The following is an 18090-nucleotide window of genomic DNA, read 5'->3' as shown; positions in this document are numbered from 1 at the left end:
TTGGTCAGTCCTTATTTATTTTATTTATTTGGTTATTTATGTTTGTTTCCATTTTTTTATTTTCCATGAAATGTCTCTTTCCAGTGTAACAGCCTCAAAATTGAACGGTTGAATGTGGTACTTGCACGCTAAATAACTATCACAATGATTAAACCCTGCTGTGAAATCCAGCTATGCCAGCTTGACTTGCTTGAACATTGAGCTGGTCATAAGATGGTCTAGTTGGGTATGAGCTTGTCAACCAGCTAGTGCTGGGAGCTTGTCTGAGCTGGTCACAACTGGTCAACCAGCTAAACCATGTCAAACTGGGAGCTGATTTGCACCGGTAATACCAGCTGTTTCAAAACCTAGCTTTAGCTGTTTCTTTTTTCAGCAGGGAAGCCTTCGTCTTACTGAGGTTATGCTGCACTGGAGTTACTATTGTTCTCATTAGTCAACTGCCATCCCGAGTGTTCACTGCACGGGACACACTAGGTCACACGCGTGTGGAACTACACACGCAAACTACAGTGTCTCTGGACTGACATGCGACTGCTCTTCCTCTTTCTGCAGAGGAGGACGAGGAGGATGTGCTGACCTCCATCTTGCGAGACAGATCTCACATCGAGGAAACGCTCAGGCTGGTGTCAGAGGAGCCAGCTGGCGACTTCGCAGGTATTATTATTATGATTATTATTATGATTATTATTATTAGTAGTAGTATTGGTATTATTACTTTTAATATTACTATTAATATTATTATTAGTTTCATTATTGTATTATTTTTATCGGCATTTTTAAAAATCTATTCTTTAAAATGAGTATTACATTATTTTTGTCATTACTTTTTGTTATTACTTAGTTAATTATATATAATTATATGCAGATATCGATTACATTTGCTTTTTCAATGGGTAGCTTAGTTGTTTGTATCCATATGGCTTAAAAGACTGGGCACATTCTCCGTTGCAAATTTCACACGTAACGTGTATTAAAAGCGCAAGTGCTGAGCTTTAGGTCACAGACCATAAGGTGTGTTACTGAAGCCAGTCAGGACAGGGTGTTCTCCAGCTCTCAGACTCCTGCGCATGCTGGTTTCATTTCAGCCGTTTCAACCACAGCTCCAGTCCCTCAATTGTAATGAGCTGTTAATTTGTCTAAAATGGAAGGATTTTCTCTCTCGTCGCATAATGCGTGAAACAGCTCTGCCTTCCGCGAAGAATGATGCCCCGTGTTCATTTCCCCGGACTTCTCGTCAGTCAGATCAGCTAACGCTTTCATTTTCTGTGGAGTGGCGGGAAGAGACCACCGATTTTGGATTACTTAAATGATCGCCTGATAAGAAAACTAAGTCAGATCCAGAATGCTTAAAGAGTTGGCAAAATGCGAAACAAAATCAAACCTTCACGCAATGAAGTCACGTTTAAGCGAAACATTTTGAAACAACTCTAAAGTAGTTGAAAACTACTTTTTTTTTTACAATACTTTATTTTCTTTGAACGGCTATAACAAAAACAAACATACACAGGGATTTCCCAGGACTAAGTTTTTGAAAAAAACAATCGCAGTGGTTAGGAGCCCAGATTCATAACTATCAGGCTGATACATGATTGATTAGACGGGGATTCTCCTTTTTATCATCAGTTAGGCCGCTTTTAGTTCGGCTCAATGCAAAGGGATGCCGCAAGGTCTGGATTCAATCAACACCACTTATTAACACTTTATAGTTGAGCTCATTTTGGTTATTGCTCAACTCACCGGATTTGAATTGATTTATGAGTGAAAGTTTAGAATAAATGCGAGTTGTATCCCAGCCAACAGTTCAGATTACCCACCAAGCAGGGTCTTGGAAAGTCTTCAGAGAGGTGGCCCAAAATAGTGCTCAACCAGTAAGGACACAAAAGTCTGGATTCAATCACGTTTTCTTATAATGGAGATTTACAGAAATGTGTCGGGGGTGGAGGTAGCATTTACATTTACATTTACATTTTATCTTTAACTATAAATCCATGGCTAATTGTAAATTAAGGTATTCGTTTTTATCTTGACCAACACTGTTGCTGAGTTCAAAAACTCTCACATCTATTTTGAAGTCCAGACTTAAGAACAAAGGCTTATTGAATCAAGGTCAATGTTACCCACTCCTGTTGATTGAATCCAGGACAAAGTGTTTTACAGTAAGCAGCAGCCAGTAGTGGCTTGAATAGTGGTGATAACCGCATTGTGTGAACAGGCCCAGATGGGTAGATGTGTGGCAGGAAATGCAGCAGGCCCCATGTCTGCTTAGAAAATGACAATGTGGGCCAATTGTGATAGAATGGGCAGTTCTGGACTGGTCACCATTATCAAGGCACACGCACGCACACACAGGTACATACACATGTACACAGGTATACACGTGTATACAGGTACACAAATATATACAGTACCCACACAAGAGCACACAATCTCTCTCTCACACACACACACACACACACACACACACACACACACACATACACATACACACTCTCCCACAAATATAATCACACTCTGACACACACACACACAAACACACACATGCACACACTCTCACACACTCACACTCAGACTCACACTCACTCTCACACTCACACACGCACACACACGCACACATTCACACTCACACTCACACACACTCACGCACACTCTCTCACACACACATACACTCACACACATATACATACACTCACACTCACACTCACACTCACACTCACACTCACACACACACTCACACACACACTCACGCACACATTCTCACACACACACACTCACACACACACACTCACGCACACTTTCGTCACTTTTGCCTGGCACACAGTGACTCATGGCGCAGTGTGTGCGGTTCAGGGCCAGCAAATGAAAGGACCGAGTGCTCACACACTCCCCCTTCCTGCCAGGTCTGCTCCTCTGTGTGTGTGTGTGTGAGAGAGAGACAGAGTGTGTGTGTGTATGTGTGTGTGTGTGCGTGTGTGAGTGTTTGTATGAGAAATGTGCTCAGCAGATGAGTCACTCATTCTCTACTTGTTTGTTCCTTTCTCTTTCACCCTGGGCGGTTCGCCACTTCTTTCTCTCTCCCTCTCCCTCACTCTCTCCCCCTCTACATTTCCTCTTTTCCCTCGCCTCATCCTCCTTCTCCTTCGCTTTCCTCCACTCCCCTCCGTCCCTCTTTCATTTTTCCCCTCCCTCTCCTCCGCCTCTCTCTTATTCTTCCCTCTTTCTCTTCTATCGCTCACCTTCTCCTCCCCCTTAACCACTGTCCCTGACATTTTCTCCATCTCTCTTCTCTCTCTCTCTCTCTCCTTTTCTCTCTCTGTCCCATCTCTCCATCCCCCAGCGGCTCTGCAGAGATTGCGTAAGATCTACCACTCCTCCATCAAGCCCATGGAGCAGGCCTACAAGTACAACGAGCTGCGGCAGCACGAGATCTCAGGTACATGCCACCGGCCCCTTCCCCACGCCACCTCAGGCACGAGATCTCAGGTACACGCCACCGGCCCCTTCCCCACGCCACCTCAGGCACGAGATCTCAGGTACACGCCACCGGCCCCTTCCCCACGCCACCTCAGGCACGAGATCTCAGGTACACGCCACCGGCCCCTTCCCCACGCCACCTCAGGCACGAGATCTCAGGTACACGCCCCCGGCCCCTTCCCCACGCCACCTCAGGCACGAGATCTCAGGTACACGCCACCGGCCCCTTCCCCACGCCACCTCAGGCACGAGATCTCAGGTACACGCCACCGGCCCCTTCCCCATGCCACCTCAGGCACGAGATCTCAGGTACACGCCACCTGAGGCACGAGATCTCAGGTACACGCCACCGGCCCCTTCCCCACGCCACCTCGGGCGACTCGGCAAATATCAAATCAACAAAACAACAACTCACCCCGGTGCTGCATAACACGCTGAAGCTATATTATATCAGATCATTATTACGGCGCTGTAAAATATGAGTTCTATATTGTGTCTCTGCAGAAGGAAGAAAGAAGGTTTGCATATTTCATACACACTATTAACACACAAATCAAAAATTGCCCTCCCCACATTTTCCAGAATAAATATGGCATGGCTTTCTCGATATCCCGGAACAGGTACGGTATCTTGGTACACACTCTTTCCTCCCTCCTTATCCTCTGTTTGCACAATCAAAAAGTCACACCCGTGTCATAAACTATTCTCCTCTTGTCTTTACATCAGATTTTGCGGTCTTGCATATTATCCTATTTACGCCGATAGCCAGTTAATTAGTTTTCTGGCACCTGCGGTTCAGCTAGGCACAGCTAGGTTTCCTCGGTTTTCCTCTGTCAGCTGTGTTCTCTCGCAGCACTGAGCCTGCACGGATGAAATTGTGGAGTGAGCCCCTCTGCGCTCACGAGACAGCTCGCCCCCTGGTGGTTTGGTGTGGTAGCAAACCACACGCTTGTGTCTCGAGGTTAAATCAGGGGTCGGCAACCCTGGTCCAGGAGAGCTGCAGGGTGCGCTGGCTTTCGCTGTTTCTCTGCACTTGATTGATCAATGAAAGCAGTTGATTAGACAAATAACTCACCTCGCCTTGTGTCTTGGGACTGAACTGGCTGCTGATTTTAAGATGAAAAGAAAAACCGGCACACCCTGCAATGCCAGGCTGGTCAATGTGTCTCTCAGGCAGTTGGTCAGCATGCCAACGTGAGGCACACGAACAAGTTTGTGTGTCAGTGTGCCAGCTGGCCAATCTGTTAGCGTGTTTCTCAGATAATCATTTAGTGTGCCTCAAGTACATTGATCAATGCGATGTTTTCACCAGCCAATCAGGCAATTTCTCTCAACTCTTCACCGAGCATGTTAAAGTGCCTCTCAGCCAATCAGATCATCGGTGAATATGTCTCTCAGCCAGTCAGCAATCACTGGCAGTGAGCATGCTAGTGTGTCTACCTGCCAACCAGTTGGTGTTTCGCTCAACTGTTCAGTCAACAAGTTAGTATGTCTCTCAGCCAATCAGCCAGTCAGGACCTCCACCAGTTCCCTTGTCTCCGCCCACAGCACAGGCATACTTGAGAGCTGTGGCCAAACTCTTGTTCGTGCGTCTGATTTGCAAACGCAGAACAAAGTGCCCATAACCGCAAAAGAACAGGGTGGATGAATATTGAGGGTAGCTTCATAGAGTCAGACGTACAAGGAACACTGTTCACTACTAAACTCCCCCGATGAGTCCCATCGGGAACGTCCGATCCGGGCCCACGTTCAGGAAACATCCCAGATTTGGAGCGCTGATCTCGGATGATGTCCAGATCCCAACAGGTGTCCACAGCCAAAACTGATCTGGCTGATCATAGACTAGCCCTCTTACTCTGAGATGTTTTACAAACACAGGCTCCGGGCATGTTTGGCACCTGTGGTCAAAGATGTGTTTTGTTTCACCATGGATCACTGCACACCACTGTTCCTTTCATACCCTTTCCTGTGGTCTACTCTCTTCTCCACTCTGCTTCTTTCGTTTTTTTTTCTCCTCTCTTCTCTTCACCTCTTCACACACAATATCTCCGAACGCCTCGGGTTTCTCAAAGACACCAGGGGCCACCTCATCTGAGGATATCTGCAAAACATGGAACCGGAACCCAAGATTCCAGTCATTTCAACGCTGCGTGGAATGGCTGGAACCACTGTGATTGTTAATATTTAAAAACCTGATTACATCCAGCCGTATGACTGGAACATTCTTTTTTTTTCTCTTTTCTCTTTGCCTTGAAGAGGTGCTCCTTTGGCATATGTGAGAAAAACACGGAGCTTCTCAGTTTTCTGTGCCACAGTAAAGTCACATACAGTCTCCCCTCCTCATTCGCATATGTACTTATCAAATATACCTCTAAATATACCTCCACATACGGAGGTACAGTATCTCTTTCTATGCCTGTCCCAGTCTCTCACTCACCCTCACACTTTTTTGCCTGTCTATCTTCCTCTCTTCTACCTGTACAATATACCTGTCTGCATTGTTCTCTCACTCTCACACTCTGTCTCTCTTTTTCCTTGCTACCCTTTCTCTTTGTCCACCTTTCTTTCACTGTCCTCTTTCCTTCATGTATCTTGACCTCCCTTTCCCATGTTTTTCCATCCCTATTTCCTGTCTGTCTCTCCTCCTTTTTCTCTCTTCTACCTCTCTCCCCTTCACTGCATCTGACTCTTCTCCTTCCTTCCTCCCCCCACATCCCTCCCTCCATCTAACAGCCTACCCTGGACGAACCCTGGGGGCATCAGCTACAGGTGGGTAGGGGGGGGGGGGCATCAACTGTAGGTGCATGGTACTGTCTGAGGTTTACCCCCCTAGTCCTTCTTGCCCCAGATCCCCCCCCCCCCCCCCAACACACACACCCACACTCATACACACACACACACACACACACACACACACACGCTCACACACACACACACACACACACACTCACACATCAGCCTTTGACAGCTCATCATCATCACCACACTGTTTGGTCCCCCCCCCCCCCCCCCCCCCCCCCCCCGGCCCTTGACCAAACCTGTGACATATTTCAGTGCTTCCTCCTTCAATTAACGTGATATATATTCCTAGAAATTCCTTTCTCAATTTAAATTCATTAAACAAACCCACCGTAGTAGAATTTCCTGTTCTGCTGTTACCGTTTACGTTCCTCAGACAACCCATGCTACTCACCACAGACGCCAGAGAGAGAGGCTGAATCCAGCTCAGCTTCCAATTAACACTTTAATTAAATGTTATTGATTGTGGAAACCCAACATCGACAGTGCCTTCCCCAGAGAAGATTAGAGTAGTACTTATCTCCTGCCCTCTGTGGTGACACAAGCGGTTCATTGTTCAAGCTGTGGGAGTGACATACTATATTTACACAGACTGTGTGGTGTTTAGTGAGCAAGCAACAAAGCAACAGTGTGAATTCAGGACATGTTCCCGAAATATAAAATATCCTATAAGTTAATTGAATCGGAAGTACAGCAATAAATTCCCAATTTAGGGAAGCTGTTACAGAATTATAAATATATCCAATGTGTTGGTATTATTTTTGTAAGCTTTTAAGTTTTACTAATGCACAACATTTGATTGCGCAACATTGTAATAATTCATACATTTTGGTATTTATAGCCTTTCACACAGAGACACATAACTGTGCAATTACTCCTATTCGATATTGTATTTTACATATATCACTTTTGCATGAAATGTAACTAATTTGAATCATAAATTCAAATTTTGTATTCAATAGAAGTATTACAGCGCTTTTTGCAGAATACCAATTAAACTTGAAAACTGAGTAAAATGACAGGGAAAAATTTAGGTGCATTATATTCATTTAGCAGATGATCTTATCCAGTACAATTTAGAATCTAGGAGAAACAGAAGTGCATTCACCAGTGAATAAAGATGAACCACTTGCTTGTCATAATGTAATTTTCCCACTGCAAGAATGTTACATTATTTACTAGTTTACTAATTTCATTATGGCTAGTAATTTAAAACAAAAAAATAAATTATTGGCCAAGTGTTCCAAGGCCCCTGTTGGGACATTAAGTAATTATCCAACTTGGGAAATGGGAACAGTGGCCATTATTGAAAAATTAATTTTTAATTAATATTGAGAATTTACTTAACAAGTAATCTTACGCAGGGTACCCATTATATATTTAGTGGATGTTATCCTATTAAGATCTTGCAGTTATTTAATATTTATTTAGTATTTAGTGGATTTATACAGTTGGACATTTTACTGAGGTAATTCAGGTTAAGTACCTTGCTCAAGGGCGCAATGTAATTTGTAGACTCTGAATTATGAGTGCATCTCCCTTACCATACTACACTGTGGCTTACGTTTTACACTGCTTATTCCTTTATACTGCAGGATATTTAGTGAAGCAATACTGTTTCCTGGAAGTACAACAGCCACCTTGGGAATCGAGCCTCCAGCCTGCTGGTTTCAAACCCTTTTGGTCACATACCTGAATATCTGGCAAACTATGGTACTCACCTGGTTAAATAAAGGAGAAATAAAATAAAAATAAAATAGAATAAATAAAAAGAGGTGTTGGAATAAAAAAGCTGTGTGTATGTGTACAGTGTGTCTGTGTCTGTGTGCGTGTGCGTGTGCGTGTGCGCGCGTGTGCGCGCGTGTGCGTGTGTGTGCGTGCCTGTGTGTGTGTGTCCATGCTTCTGTGTCTGTGTGTGTGTGTGTGTGTGTGTGTGTGTGTGTGTCCATGTGTCTGTGTCTGTGAGTGCGTGTATGTGTGTCCATGCTTCTGTGTCTGTGTCTGTGTGTGTGTCCATGCTTCTGTGTCTGTGAGTGCGTGTCTGTGTGTGTGTGTGTGTGTCCATGCTTCTGTGTCTGTGTCTGTGTCTGTGTGTTTGCTGTTTTATGGAGCAGGGTGTCCTTTGGCACCCTTGGCCTAATGCACACAGTCAGATCAAAAAAGGAAGAAGCCGACATCACTTCCTACCCCCCCCTTCCCCAATCCCCCGGTTTCAAAAAGCAAAACCCAACCTCTACACTTCTTTAGTCCAACTGTCTGTCCCTCTACTTCCTCTCCCCACTTCACACATCTTTTCTTCCTCCTCCTCCTCTTCGTCATGCACTCGAGGGCTGCTCTGTGCCGACATCCTGCCCGTTGGTCCGACTCTGCTTTGCCCATGATGTCATCAGCTGTGTTTACCTGTGATTTGCAGCGCCATTGTTTTTACCAAGTGTGTCAAAGTGTTTTCAGCGACCTCTCCCATGCAAAGAAGCAACATCCTGTCTGTGAAAATAACAAAAACAAGGAGCGAGGACTACAGTAGAAAATATATAGATTATTCTTGCCTTCATATATGTTGATATATATTACATACTGTATTATGAATGAACATATATTCTCAAACATATATGTTTTGACACTTACATTTGCACATAAAGAATAGAATTGTAGCTAATGAAGCTAAATATGTTAAATGGCAAATAGCTATCTGCATGTCATATTTTGACAAATATGAATGCATCCTTCAGAGTTCTAATGATGTATGCTATTTCCCTTAGTAGCTTCTTAACTTTTTTTTCATCGCATGGCTGACGCTGTGACTGAATTTGCTGCCCAGAGCAGGCGTTGAGTCTATAAAACAATACCCAGCCGGTGTCCGGCTTTCCTTGAGTGCTCTGAAGCAGGTATCCCTGCAATAAGCTCGCAGAAATGCTCCGAGCTGAGCCGAGCTGTTTTGATGGGCTGGTTGTTTTGGTTTGTTTGTTTTTGTCGCTGCTTTATCAGAATGTGTCTCTGCTGTTGAGCTGAACCGGCCAATGGGGGCGCGTGTCTCCTGGAGCACGGATATGCTTTGCTGACAGCTGTGGGCGTGTGAAGCCACTGCTAAACGAAGACTCCTTTCCCCTTAGCGGGTTTCACCGTGATGTGGATGGGGCTGTCATGCAGGGCATGGGAGACAGGTGGGATAGCTTTCAGGTTTCCTGCAAAACTGAGTCCAACACACCTCTCTCCTCTGTCTCTCTCCCTCCTTCCCCTCTCTCTTTCCCTCTCTCCCTCCCTCCCTCCCTCTCTCCGTAGATGGTGAGATCACCTCCAAGCCTATGGTACTATTTCTCGGTCCCTGGAGCGTCGGCAAGTCCTCCATGATCAACTACCTTCTGGGCCTGCAGGACTCTCCATACCAGCTCTATACAGGTAAAGACACGTGAACACAGGTAGACACTTAAACATTCCCTCAACTGAAGGTTTGACCCAGGTGCACAAGCCCAAACGATTCCTCAACTGGTTCAGAAACCATAATACCTCATTGCCTACCTCATTGCCTACCATCAGCTGTGCACAGTTAAACCTATTTCGGCCTGTAGTGTAGTGGTTAAGGTAAATAACTGGGACACGCAAGGTCAGTGGTTCTAATCCCGGTTTAGCCACAATAAGCTCTGCACAGCCGTTGGGCCCTTGAGCAAGGCCCTTAACCCTGCATTGCTCCAGGGGAGGATTGTCTCCTGCTTAGTCTAATCAACTGTACGTCGCTCTGGATAAGAGCGTCTGCCAAATGCGAATGATGTAATGTAATGTAATGTCATCCCCTCAGGCGCTGAGCCCACTACCTCCGAGTTCACGGTGATCATGCACGGCGAGAAGGTCCGCTCCGTCGAGGGCATCGTCATGGCGGCCGACAGCTCCCGCTCCTTCTCGCCCCTGGAGAAGTTTGGCCAGAACTTCCTGGAGAAGCTGGTGGGCATCGAGATGCCCCACAAGCTCCTGGAGAGGGTGACCTTCGTGGACACGCCTGGCATCATCGAGAACCGCAAGCAGCAGGAGAGGGGTGAGAGCGCAGGGGCGGGATGGACACAGCGCCACGCGGAATGGACGAGGGGGCGGGGTCTCGGTTAACTCCCGTCACAATGGCACTTTTGTAATTGGTGGAACAGAACAAATCTGATCATAGATTTTTGTGAGGACAACCATATCCTGCTCTTTCTCTTCTCCAAAAGATGGACGTTGCAAATAGTATGTACACCTTACTGTACACTACAATAGTAGTAGTTGTAGTAGTTAGTACATTTTACATTTACATTTTAGTCATTTGGCAGACACTTTTAATCCAAAGCGATTTACAAGTGCTTAGGTTCTTCCACGTTAAAGCAACACATCCATAACCAATAAAATACACATGAAGTGCTGTTCTAAACATACAGTCATCATAAGTGAAATTCTATATATATATATATATATATATATATATTATTATTATTATTTTTTTTTTTTGGGTTTGACAAGATGGGTAGGGATATCGGAAAATGGGGGGGGGGGGAGAATCAGGAGGTAGGACTAAGGTACAGTTTGAAAAGGTGTGTTTAGTCTGCGTCGAAATAGGGGGAGGGATTCTGCTGTCCTGACAGTGGTTGGCAAGTCATTCCACCACTGAGGAACCAGAATGGCGTGAACGTGCAGCTCGACCACCAGTCGTAGTTAGTAGTAGTAGTAGTAGTAGTAGTAGTGGTAGTAGTAGTAGTAGTAGTAGTAGTAGTAGTAGTAGTAGTAGTAGTAGTCGTAGTAGTAGTAGTAGTAGTTGTAGTAGTAGTAGTAGTAGTAGCCGTTTCATAAAAAGTATCCATTCTCCGATCTTGTGGCTACTGCCATCCACTTATTCTTTCTCTCCCTCACTCTCCTCTCCATCTCTCCTCCTGTGCCTCTTTCTCACTCCTTCTCTCTATGTCTCCCTCCTCAGGCTACCCCTTCAACGACGTGTGCCAGTGGTTCATCGACCGGGCGGACCTGATCTTCGTGGTGTTCGACCCGACCAAGCTAGACGTGGGCCTGGAGCTGGAGATGCTCTTCAGGCAGCTGAAGGGGCGCGAGTCTCAGATCCGCATCATCCTCAACAAGGCCGACCACCTGGCCACCCAGGACCTGATGCGTGTCTACGGCGCCCTCTTCTGGAGCCTGGCGCCGCTCATCAACGTGACGGAGCCGCCCCGCGTCTACGTCAGCTCCTTCTGGCCCTACGAGTACGCCCCCGACACCAGCCGCGAGCTGTTCAAGCGCGAGGAGATCTCCCTGCTGGAGGACCTGAACCAGGTGATCGAGAACCGCCTGGAGAACAAGATCGCCTTCATCCGCCAGCACGGCATCCGCGTGCGCATCCACGGCCTGCTGGTGGACCGCTACGTGCAGACCTTCAAGGACAAGATGAGCTTCTTCAGCGACCCCGAGCTGGTCTTCAAGGAGATCGTGGACGACCCCGACAAGTTCTACATCTTCAAGTCCATCCTGGCCAAGACCAACGTCAGCAAGTTCGACCTGCCCAACCGCGACGCCTACCGCGACTTCTTCGGCATCAACTCGGTGAACAGCTTCAAGCAGCTGTCGGCCCAGTGCTCCTACATGGGCGGCTGTCTGCTGGAGAAGATCGAGAAGGCCATCACCAACGAGCTCCCCAGCCTCCTGAGCAGCATCTCCCTAGGCAAGAACCCCAGCCTGTCCTCCTGCGAAGCCACGGGGTGCGGGGAGAAGCCCAAGAACCGCTACCGGAGGCACTGAGACGGAGGAGAGGAGAGGAGGAGGGAGAGAGGGGGAGGAGAGGAGGAAGAGGAGTAGGAGGGGAGGAGAGGAGAGGGGCGGGGGGAAGGATGGAGGGTCCGTACGGCTGACCTCCTCCGCCCCCCCGGCCCCGCCCCCTCCCGTGAATCCCATGATGTCGTTGTCTGCAGGGATGGAGGTTCTTTCGGTTTTTCTGTCGTTTTGTTGTTCTTTTTTCAGAGGAATGCAGGGTGGGAGTTTGGGGTGAAAAGGAAGGGGAGGGGGTGGTCAGTGAGCGGGACTGGCTGAGGGGTACAGGTGTTTGTGTGGTGAGAGTTTCACAGGTGAGTTTTGTCATGTCGAACTCCCTCCTCTCTCCCCTGCACAGCAGTACAGAACTGTCAGCTGGTTTGGAGAAGAAAAAAAATACACGTTGGAAAAAAAATTGCTGAAACAAAAAAAATTGTAAAAAGATTTTTAAATGAAAAATTACGAGACTTTAACAGTCTGTGCCAGCTCTATGTATGTGAATAAAATGGAGAAAAAAATGGAAACAGTAGTTTGACAATTTTTGTTTGCAGGTTTGCGTTCAATTTTATTTCAATGATTTGAAATGGCAACAGGCTGATTCACTGAGTTTAAACTTTTGTATTTATTGTTGTTGCTTTTTTACTGTCTGCAATTTAGAAGTCTCGTTTCTTTTCTTGGAGAGGACGACCTAGACTTTCTTACACAGCCCTGAGAAGAATTTGCACACACATCTGCTGCCAGCCTAAACTTCAGCCCACTGCCACCCCAGCATGCCAGGGTATACTGGTGAAACTAAAGCTGCATGAGATCCTGTCTTTCTGGCTATATATTTATTTATTTATTTTATTTCCTGACGTATGACACCCTGCAAAAATAACCTGCAGGACCCCGAAACAAGGTCCACAGGATCCTGCTGTAAAAGCGTGGGTTTATTATCGGGCACGTCGACCTGTGTAGTCAGAACCTTCTGCAAGGAAACGCTCTGTTTTCTCTGCTTCTGTGACCCTCCTGGGGGACAGTCTACTGTCCTGTAGACGGTACTGAGCACAGGGGTCAGGGGTCAAGGGTCATGTCCAATTTCTTATTGAAAGAAAGAATCACTGCTACATAGTTAGAGGTCTGCCAAATCAGGTCCCTGCAGTGTGGGGTTACAGGGGAGAATTTATATATATATAATAGAAATATTATTATTATTATCATCACGGTGCCTGTCGTGAATAACCAACAGGCCTGGTGGATCGCCAGGAGCCTCCTGGGAACAGAGCCATAGAGTACGGTGGGAAATCTCCCTTGACTTCCACATTCTTCCCAGTGTCACTCTGGGGTTTATAGGTGTCAGTAAAATTCCCATAGTTCCTCTGCAGTTATGTGAGAGGTTAATGTGGAGTGGCAGGGCCTCGGGAATGTAACTCTGATCTCCACTGAAAGCGTCTGTTTTTTTGGCAGGGTTTTTTTAACATTTTTTTTACTACTTGTTGCTTTACTTAGAAGTGCCGGTCGCAAGACTCCACACACGATGTGCCATCTGTTTCCCGGCTTCCCACAAGCCCCACAGGAAGTGTTGGATAACACAGGACTCGCTTATTTTTATGGAGAGAGAGAGAGAGAGAGAGAGAGAGAGAGAGAGAGGAAGAGAGGAGAGGGGTAAAACTTCTGTAATCAAACTCCCCGGTGGCAGTTTGCCCTCTGACCTCCGTCGAAATGGTTGCCAGTTGTGCGACTGCTGAGTGGCTGTGTTCGTGTTCCTCTGAGAGGATGGGGATTAAGGTTAATCAAAAATGTACAGGTTTATCTCTCTCTCTCTGTCTCTCTCTCTATGTTACAATTAATTATGTATTTGATTCAACTGGCACCCTGCTTCTTGGGAACAACAATCACAACCATATCAAGAAAATACAAACAAGCTCCTGCCGTGCAACAGAAACTAAATCGACATGAAAGAGTACACGAACCTGCCTTGTATGCAGCGGACTACTCGCGTTACATTTCCGCATAACCAGAGAAGAAAACGCGCTGAGTAATTATAATTCACAAAAACTCCTCAATCGGCGTTTGGGGTTTTATTTTACCCTTGCTGTTACCAATTATGGACACCAGAGGGAGCCCTGTCTCCGAGTCTCCGCCACAAAAGCTGCCCCACATGACATTTTGTTCTGGTTGGCATTTATATAGCGCCTTTATCCAAAGCGCTGTACAATTGATGCTTCTCATTCACCCATTCATACACACACACTCACACATCGACGGCGATTGGCTGCCATGCAAGGTGCCGACCAGCTTGTCAGGAGCATTTCGGGGTTAGGTGTCTTGCTCACTTCGACACAGCCAGGGCGGGGGATCGAACCGGCAACCCTCCGACTGCCAGACGACCACTCTTACTGCCTGAGCCATGTCACCCCTGTCGCCCCTGTTCTGTAGTCTATTTCTGGAAATTAACGTTAGCCAATATAAATATAAAATTATGACGGAAAGACTTTTTTTTATTGCAGTACGCTCAATCAAATCAAGACTGACTGAAAAGCGTAAGCAATTCATCACACAGCAATGTCTGCCAAATCAATATTTCATGCATAAAGATAAAGACTCCCATCACTCAAGGAAAAATAAATAAATAAATAGCGATGGATACTTGGTCAAATTGATGAAAGATCTCACAGGAGATCAAGACGCATTTACTACATTATATTATTTTGGCACTGTTCTTCCATGATTCTTAACTGTATATTTTTGTGTTTTTTTAACCCTTTTTCTTTTGCAGTATTTTACATAAATATCCTGATATCATAGTTTAACTTAGTGTCATGTTAAGTTGCTCAGCGTGTAACTCATTCATGTAATCTGGGGGAACTGATTTTTTGTGTACATTTTAAAATGAAATTGAATGCATTCAAGGCAGCAACATTTGTCTGGAATAAAGGTTTTTGACTGAATGTGATAAAAAAAATGTTCCTTTGTTTTTTCTTTTTTTTGTGTGTGTGTGTGTTTTCATTAAATTATAGATATAAAGAACACATTAACTGACATAAAAACACACAGAAACCGCACACAACCAAACACACACACACACACACACAATCATGCAGTGTAATAAGTACATATATCCAGCACATATATCCATCCATCCATTATCTGAACCCGCTTATCCTGAACAGGGTCGCAGGGGGGCTGGAGCCTATCCCAGCATACATTGGGCGAAAGGCAGGAATACACCCTGGACGGGTCGCCAGTCCACCACAGGGCACACACACGATTCACTCACACACTCATACCTACGGGCAATTTAGACTCTCCAATCAGCCCAACATGCATGTCTTTGGACTGTGGGAGGAAACCTGAGTACCCGGAGGAAACCCACGCAGACACGGGGAGAACATGCAAACTCCGCACAGAGAGGCCCCGGCCGACGGGGATTCGAACCCAGGACCTCCTTGCTGTGAGGCGGCAGTGCTACCCACTGCACCATCCGTGCCGCCAGCACATATATTCAATTCAATTTTATTTGTGTTGTGCTTTTCACAGACGACTGTCACAAAGACCCTTACAGAGTAACAGACTGGGAAATACCAGCCCTGAGACCCCAGATATCAAGTTAAAAAAAACAAAAAACTCCCTTGTGGGGATAAAAACCCTCACACAGTGGCAGGAAGGAACCCGGCTATAGGGGGATGCCTATCCTCTGCAGGCCTATAGGGTGAGTTGGTAACACTCGAGGTATATATGTATATGTTTTATGCAGACTTGCTAAAAAAAAACCCCACACAAACAAGCAGGTGCACGAGCATATTTAACCAAAGAAGAAGAACGGGACTGAGATGAGAGTCTGAGCGGAGAGGAGAAAGGGGAGGGGAGGGGGGGGTGCTTGACAGAATTTCTCCTGTGCAGTGATCCAGATGAGCTCCGCTGACATCCTTACAAAGTGAAGGGAGAGTAATCCCCTCACGGGTCTCGTAGCCCACAGGGCACACAGCGCACCTGACGGGGAACGCACAACAGCTCCTCTGTACACACTGTGCTGGGCAGGTGCTGGTTGTGGGGCAGCTACCAGCTCAGATGGGCTGCCAGCACTAGCTGGTTGACCAGCTCATACCCAGCTAGACCAGCTCAATGACCAGCTTGACCATGCTGGTTGACCAGCTCATATCCAGCTTTATAAGCTTTAAGATACAGGGTACAGTGGATGTATCACTTTATATAACATACAAAGTACAGTGGCTGTATCACGTCATATTACATAGAAGGGACAGTGGATGTATCACTTCATATTAGATAGGATATGGGGAGTGGTGCAGTGCCTATGCTTCAGTGTCACCCCATCTTTTCCATACCAAAACCAGCAAGGGAGTGTGGGAGCAAGAGGAGAATGGTGGAGAGAAACACTGAATAATGACTTGTTTTAAAAACAAGAATCAAATAAAAATGTAATCTCCTGTTCCCCCATGAGTTGCAGGGACACAGATTTGTATGTCACAGTCTACTGTCCTGGGACTTGAGAGTCACACATTTCATAGGTTTTCAAAAGGCTGTTCACTAAAGTTCTCCTCTATAATGTGCTGTATGTTGTGTTAAGATTAAATTCGGAAACGTCTGAAGTGAGGAACACAGTTTGGTGGTCATGGGAATACAATTGGACTGTGCTTGGTAGCATTTAATTGGTAAATACTGTATATAATCAAAGATCAAAAACGTATCCACAAAGGTCAGATTTGTGTTAAAATGTCACTGTAATTGACTGTAGAAAGTGCAAAGCAGACGACGCCATGGATCAAACTGCAGGTGTTCGGCTTTACTGGATCCAAAGTGCAAGACTGCAAAGACCGAGTGTGAGCTTGACCCGTGTAAAAGAGTCTCTTGCGCGCCATAATGCTGCTCTGTTTGGCAACAGTCATAGTTACCGCCGTCACCATCACGCGACTAATACGCTACAGTATGAAACATCAAAAGCAACGTCTCGCGCCGTTAAATAAAATAAATAATGATTGGTGCAATAAATTATAAATAATTCAAAAAAGCACGCGCGTGGAATCTAATGAGAAAACACTGAAGTTATTTTGCATGGTTTGACATACATTTTAATATCCGCTCTGGAAGGAAGGTGTCTGTAAAACAGATGGTTATTAATCCATGGCAGCGGTAGATTCCCTTCTAACGACGAAAACTGAGCAGGGGGTCGTATCTGCGTGGCATGCCTAGAAATAATGCCATGCGCTCTCGCTCGCCAATCCCGGAACAGGAGTGACATATCGGTGTGACCAAAGAGCATATCATTCAGTTCAGTGGATGGGTCCCAGTCGCTTCGTAGGCTAAAGTGAAGATGGCTATGTGCCAGCAATGTTGTGGATCTATCTGATAAAGTGCTACTGTGAATGGCCAGACTTGAAGTGACACGGTTGTTGATGGCTAACGAATACTTTGATAGTCAAACATTGATTTCATGTTCTTTTTCTGTGTATGCCCTCAAATAATCAAGAAACACTTGTTTGTATTGGTGCTGTTGGCCAAAACGGCGTCGGTGCCTCGGTTTGAATTATTATTTGTATGACAGTTAGCTCTGGTTTACTCTGCTTAACTGCTTGTTAGTTCGGAAGTCAACATAGACAGCTTAGGATATCCTTAACTGTTTAGTTTGTTCTAAGCCATTTGTTTTGGGGTGATCACACGCCAGCGTATTTAACAGGATCAAACCAGTTCCACCACTCTGTAGTAACGGTACATTGTATTTCTTTCGTCGGTTCCCACGAAATCAGCCCTTACACTGAATTTCGGCAGGAAATTGCTCGAGTCTGAGCGCTTCCCTTTGCCTATTGCGTCAAATAGCAGTCTGCTTCTGATGGCGAAGCGGCACACAGCCTTCACTGAAAGAATCACGAGTAGCTGAATTCGCGTTAACATGCACCGAATTGTTTTCAGCAAGATATCAAATCTTTATGTTTGGTGTGACACCGTGTCGTGATGGGAGCAACTGGTAGGCTACTATGCTTTTCTGAACTGGACACTCGTGTGGTAGAAAGCAGTCGTCTAGATAGTGAACCTTGGCAATGTTATAGTCTCGCTTATTATTAAAGTTCC

At 45.8% G+C, this 18090-nt stretch overlaps 1 protein-coding gene across 2 annotated transcripts in view; it reads left to right on the top strand.

Moving 5' to 3' along the window:
* Positions 1-14966, top strand: part of srl (sarcalumenin) — a 33373-nt gene extending 18407 nt beyond the window's left edge. The window contains exons 2-7 of one of the 2 annotated variants that reach the window (XM_061223060.1): positions 553-654; positions 3335-3430; positions 6205-6240; positions 9550-9666; positions 10064-10297; positions 11204-14966. In XM_061223060.1, the coding sequence (XP_061079044.1) occupies positions 553-654; positions 3335-3430; positions 6205-6240; positions 9550-9666; positions 10064-10297; positions 11204-12015 (1397 nt within the window). In that variant the 3' untranslated portion in view covers positions 12016-14966. The remainder of the gene's footprint in view (positions 1-552; positions 655-3334; positions 3431-6204; positions 6241-9549; positions 9667-10063; positions 10298-11203) is intronic. The other variant, XM_061223061.1, reaches the window with a different exon arrangement.
* Positions 14967-18090: the final 3124 nt, after the last annotated feature.

The sequence above is a fragment of the Conger conger genome, chromosome 16, assembly GCF_963514075.1.
Source record: "Conger conger chromosome 16, fConCon1.1, whole genome shotgun sequence".
Lineage (NCBI taxonomy): Eukaryota > Metazoa > Chordata > Actinopteri > Anguilliformes > Congridae > Conger > Conger conger.
The sequence above is the reverse complement of the archived record's forward strand: the minus strand, read 5'-3'. Positions and strand labels throughout refer to the sequence as shown.